This window comes from Clarias gariepinus, chromosome 14, assembly GCF_024256425.1.
Source record: "Clarias gariepinus isolate MV-2021 ecotype Netherlands chromosome 14, CGAR_prim_01v2, whole genome shotgun sequence".
In the NCBI taxonomy this organism is placed as follows: domain Eukaryota; kingdom Metazoa; phylum Chordata; class Actinopteri; order Siluriformes; family Clariidae; genus Clarias; species Clarias gariepinus.
The window spans coordinates 17,009,089-17,015,204 of NC_071113.1; the positions used below are offsets into that span (position 1 = coordinate 17,009,089).

General features: G+C 40.8%; 1 protein-coding gene across 2 annotated transcripts in view; it reads left to right on the plus strand.

Annotated features, from left to right (window-relative positions):
• Window positions 1–3,328, plus strand: part of vti1a (vesicle transport through interaction with t-SNAREs 1A) — a 100,800-nt gene extending 97,472 nt beyond the window's left edge. For both annotated transcript variants that reach the window (XM_053512247.1, XM_053512246.1), the window contains exon 8: window positions 1,114–3,328. Coding sequence is in view for 1 of the 2 variants with exons in the window: in XM_053512246.1 (XP_053368221.1) it covers window positions 1,114–1,207 (94 nt within the window). In the remaining variant the exon portion in view is untranslated. The remainder of the gene's footprint in view (window positions 1–1,113) is intronic.
• The last annotated feature ends 2,788 nt before the right edge of the window (window positions 3,329–6,116 follow it).

Genomic DNA, 6,116 nt, shown 5'->3' on the forward strand with positions numbered 1-6,116 from the left:
TGCTGGCTTTTGAACTTTGTGCTGATAGCAATCTGGACGGTCCTTTTCCTCTTTAGTCAGGAGGACACAAGGTCCATGATTTCCAAAAACAATTCGAAATGTGGACTCATCAGGCCACAGCACAGTTTTCACTTTGCATCTGTCCATTTAAGATGAGCTTCTGTCTAGAGAAGCCGTTGGCGTTTCTGAGTGTTGTTGATGTATGGCTTGCGCCTTCCATGCACATTGCACTTGTTAGTGTTGTAACGAACTGCCTTAACTGACTGTAGTTTTAATATTAATTTAAAGTTTAATATTTATTAAAGTTAATATCCTATACAGAATGCTGTCTGTTTTTGATGCAGTGCTTCCTGACAGATCGAAGATCACGGCCATTCAGTTTTGACTTTTGCCCTTGCCGCTTACATGCAGAGATTTCTCTGGATTCTGAGAATTTTTTTGATGATTTTTTTTTTCAGACTGTAACTGAATGTTCCTAACCTGTTATCACATGCAATTGTTCACAAAGTGGTGAACTATGCCTTTTTCTTGCTTGTGAATAAGTTAGCCTTTTGGGGATCCTCCTTTGATATCCATTCAGGATGCTGACCTGTTTCCAAAAAACTTGTTCACCTGTAGAATGTTCCAAACAGGTGTTTTGGAGCATTCCCCAGCTTTTCCAGTCTTTTGTTGCCCCTGTCCCAGCTCTTTTGGGACGTGTTGGGGGCATCAAATTCAAAATTACTGAATATTTGCAAAAGACAATCAAGGTCAACATTGCATATCTCGGCTTTGTGGAATTATCAACTGAATATGAGTCAAAAAGGATTTTCAGGTCACTGTATTCTGTTTTTATATACATATTACACATTGTCCCAACTTCATTGGAATTGCGGTTTGTATAAGCTACATCTTTTGAAATACGAATTTAAAGCCCAGGTTTAGATTTTTAGAAAGTTTGAGAGTGAACTTTATTGTTACAGTGTGATTATTAAACTTTTAATACGTTTAAGCTCAAATGTAAATCCCACAACGCAGTAATGGTTTCTCTGTACAGCCTGCGTTGAGGATGGATAAAAAGTGTGTTGTTTCATTAACACTTCTCTCTGTGTCTCTCTCTCTATCTGTGTTCAGGGTCATTCAGAACCGCATCCTGATCTTCATCCTGGGCGCCATCATCCTCCTCACCATCGTCTTGGCTATCTATTTCAATCTGCGAGGCCACTGATCTCCACTGACGGGTCCTGAGTGTGTGTGTGCATGTGTGTGTGATTAATAGCAACAAAAGCGTGCTAGAGTAATTAGGACAAATTGTTCACATGAATCATTCCTGGTGGGCAGTGACAGGTGATCTCATCTCTCTCTCTCTTTCTCTCTCTCTCTCTCTCTCTCTCTCTCGTTTTCTTTCTTGTGGAGTACAGCCATGCCCACTCTACCCTCTACCCCGTTACAGTCATTCTGCTCGGACCTTCCTGATCAAGGACTCCATATACATCTTCCAAATGGTAGAATAAGGACAGAGGAAGAAAAGTGGCTTCAATTTTATGATCTCTTTATATTTTAACATATGTATTTTAATAATGTCAGAATTTGCGTGTCTGCAAGCACATGTATGTACACTTCAAGTCCCAGCATAGTCTCTGCTCACGTCTGAAAGTGTGACGTGCTTTTGCCAGGTCTTTAGTGCAGCACACGGAGCAGAATCACACACTACACCCAGCCCAAAGGTCAGTGCCTTTAGCAGCAAACACACACACACGCCTCTCCCAGTCGCGCTTCATCCAGGATTAGTAGCTTCTCATGCTGTTTCTCTAAGGTCAGTAAAGGCCTTGTGTGTGTTCAGGCAACCCAGCAGGACCACTTTTAAACCTATCGCCCCCCATAGCTTTAGTAATAATGTACGGCATAAATATTTGTTAACACACTCGCAGATTACTAATATCTATGCTTTTAATTTAAATAGATGACGATTATGCTAATGTATTTACTTTCTTTCATTAAATATGAAACAATTTCCTGATCTTTGTATAATATATATTTCTGTATGTACTGTATATGGTTCAAAAATGAGACATCAATTTTAAATCTAAACCCTGTTTAATTACCTTATGGCTAATGTTTAATATTTGATGCATGGAATAATGTTACAAAGCTTTTCTTTTTGATCCATAGTGATTTTCCTTTTATTTTAAGGACCAAGTGTTTGTTGTGTTAATCATGTAGTTCAGATTTGAACGGTTGCACGTGTATGAGTGTGTGTGGATATTATAGACATTGTATATACGGTCAGGACTTGGTGCAGAATCAGAAATCAGCAGTGCTGTGCAGCCCAAATATACTGTCTGTTCACATGTGGACATTTAAAGGACACACACACGCACATAGCACACCTATTGATACTGTGTTTATTATTCCCACTGCATGTGACACATATTCTTCTCTCTCTCTCTCTCTCTCTCTCTATCAGATACATGCATACATACATAGACGCATGCGTACACACAGACTTTTTCTCCTCCTCTGGCTGAGGGCCTGATGGACAGACAGACAGGCAGAGGGCATTTGCTATTCTGTTTCAGGCCGGGTAGATTGTCTTATTTTGGAAGCAGCGTGGTGGGGGGCTTTCTCTGCTTCTGCTTCACAGCTCGGGCTTCAAAGCACCAAATTAATGGCCAACAAAATAGTGTGTCTCTGTCCGTCCCATGTGGGGCCAACCCGTGGAGAGTTATCATTAAGTTCAGGAATAAATGAACAAAAAAGCAGAGAGGAGGATGAGGAGGGGCAGAATCCTGCCTGTTTGACAAAACTCATAAGATAATGACCACAGTGATTGAGTTTTTCATCAACATGCCTAGACAGGACTGGGTGTCTGAATGTCTTCCGTGGGTGTTTGTCCTCTGTCCTCCTTTCGAAATATCTGTGAGTGTGAGCACTGGATCTAAGCACCTGTGTGTGTTGTATCCAGGCATGCTGTGAGTATATTTTGCTTGTTATGTGTGTGTGTGTGTGTGTGTGTGTGCATGTTTCGCTGACTGAGTGTGTCTCTCTCTCTTTCTCTCTCTCCCTCTCTCTCGCAGCCTGTCAGATCCTCTCAGTAGTGAGTGGCTGGTGGAAGGCAGCGTGGCTGCGGCTCTATTTGAAGTTGTAATGGTGTCAAAAAGTCAGGGCTGACTGACAGCCGTCAGTCCCACTGGGGCTCATTAAATCATAACAACTTGACAAGGAAATAATTGAGCGTTGATGACAAGTTGAGGCCCGTTTAGATGTGTTTTTTTTTTTTTTCTTTCATTATGCCTTCTGACTATTATGTTCATTAAGAAATTGCATTAAACAACTCTTAGGGGGCTAATGATTTGTTTATATCGCTTTTTTATTATTTAAACAGTAGCTGTGTCTTCTGATACCTTGGCAGGCTGCCGCTCTCATGTGCTGCATTTATTTTTCTCCACACACCTTTTTCTCTATATTTCTTTTGTCTCTTTCTTTTTATTTTCCCTCCCTCCCTTCTCTCCCTCTTTTCCTCCTGCATATTCTGTTCCTCATTCCTCTCTTCCTTCCTCTTCTCTATATTCTCTCCTTCTTTTTTGTCATGGCTTTCTAATTTCATCTCTTCTCACTCACTTCATCATTCTCTTTCCCATAATCACCTTTTCCCTCTCTTACTTTCTCCTCCTCATTTCTCCTATGTTTCTCTATCCTTTCCTTTCCCTCTCCTCAATCTCTTCTGATCTTTTCCTCTTTTTACTGCTGTGCTCCTTCCCTCTTTGCTCCTCATTTCTCCTGTCCTATTTCCCTCTCCTCTGATTACTGTCCTCTCACCTTCTCTCCTCTTCCCTTCTCCCCTTCTCATTCTCCTCCCTTCTTTCTCCCTCTTCTCCCCACATTCTCCACTCATCTTAACCTCTATTCTTCATTTCCCTATATCCTATATCCATCTCACCTCTTCTTTCCCCTTTTCCCTCTCTCACTTATTCTCCTCCACTCTATCCTTCTCTTCTCCTTATTCCCTACCTTTACTTTACTCCTCACTTTCTCCTTCTCCTCTCTTCCTTATCTCATTCTCCTCCTTCGTTCTCCTCTTCCTCCTTTCTCCTCACTCTAAGCAAATTACTCCTCCCTCACTTCCATGTTCCCACAGCCTGACCTATGGAGGCAGTAGTTACAATACGACTCTCTGATAGGCTGTATCTCATCCCAGGGGACAGCTACAGCAGTAGGTGTGCTCACACTAACATTTACGCTTACATCATTGACACTGATGTAAACCATCGTGCAGTCTTTAGCTCACAGGCCCTCAGCCAAACAGGGGTACAGTGATTAACCACATCGCTCTCATTCCTGTAATACAATAATCCGAGCATGGATACACATTAATCCCAGGCTTATAGTGTGTGTTAATCATTCCACATGAGATGTCTTTTTCAGTAAAAAAAAAAAAAAAACATCTTTATAATATACATAGGATTAACACAACTAGATAATAATTCTGGTTTCTCAGTGCTGCCAACTGAAAACCTTATTACTTAAAACAGGTTTTTTCAAAGTACATATACAAAGTGCTTGTTGTAATCACGCATATCATAGATGTAGTGGATAACGAATATAATAACCAAAAAGAAAACATTTTTAGGTTTTAAAGCACCCTCTGATATGTAAAACTTAGTGTGTGTGTGTGAGAGAGAGAGAGAGAGAGAGAGAGAGAAAGAAAAAGAGAGGGAAAAAATAAAGCTGGAAGCACAGTGAGAGATCCATGTTTCATCAGGTAAAGGTTCTCCCTTGAGAAATGTCCCTGTCCCCTTCCTCATCCATAGCAATATTAGGTTTACTGTAGATGTTGCAGAATAAAGCATGTGTGTGTGTGGACTTGTGAGTTAAGATCTTCCTGTGTTGCTGATCATCACATCAATTCCAGTGAGACACAGGAAAGTTGTACACACTTTCATGACACTATCCTGTAACAGTCTGTGAAATGCTGAATGACCTGAAATGATATCCATCAGTCTCCTTCTTTTTCTTGTTTGTCCCTTTTAGAGTAAATGCCCATGGATTGGACACGGATGCGTTTGCTGTGATCATGTGCCCAGTATAATATTTGTGTGTTTGCAAGTACATAGCATCTGGCCGCAGACTTCCTACTGATCTGATCCATCTTTCTCGATTAGCGTGACTACTGTTCCTATGCTTTCATTTGTCAGTGATTTTTATGGATTGTGATCTCAGTGGATGTGCCGAGTGCTTGTCTAGTTGTAACACTGTCATTAAAGCAGTATTGCATTTCAACACCACTGTGTGTTTTCACTGCTCATTAGGCCTACGATTAGCTCTGGTGTGTCATGTCAAGTGCATGGTGCCACGAGGTGCCTTTTGAACTTGGGTTGCAAGTTGGGGCTTCCAAAGCGATCAGGAGGAAGGAATACAAACAGAGTGCCGTTTTACGCTTTTTAACCTGCAGCTACAACCACAGTCAAACACCAGCCGTGCGCTTTTCACTCGCTCCCTTTGTCTCCTGTACCCCACTGTGCCACTAGAGTGTGTGAGTTTGTATGTGTGTGAAGGCACTCCACAGCTACACAGTGAACAAAGAGGCTGGACTGACCCATATCTCAAACTGTAAACACATTGCTCCTCTCTATGTATTCTCTGCTGTTCTGCTCCTCAGACCTGCACACTTCACAAGAAAATAAAACACTATTTATTTTACACACCGATTCATTTATAAGTGCGCACAAGATGGACATGCCATGCAACATGCTTTGTCTAAATGGATTAAAATCATTATAAAACCCAGGTTTATAAAGATATATAAATATACATTGGAACGAGACCTGCTGCAATTTTTTTATATCCTTGAATAACTTCAATCTGCTAACTTAAATTATCTGACCTGCTAGTATGATTTACATTTATCACAGAGGGATATAAGTGGAGCGAATACATATTTTCTACTTGAAAGCTATAAAACATGCCGGTGTTTGGATAATGTGGTGTAACAGAACCAGAGTTACTCTTACCACCCTGAGGTTGATTATTTTCCTGCAACAGCACATCTCAATGTTTATTTTTAGTTCCTTTGATACCATGACAGTTTCCCAATACTTAAATGTTTTCATTTATAGCTGGAAGTAATGTCACACGGT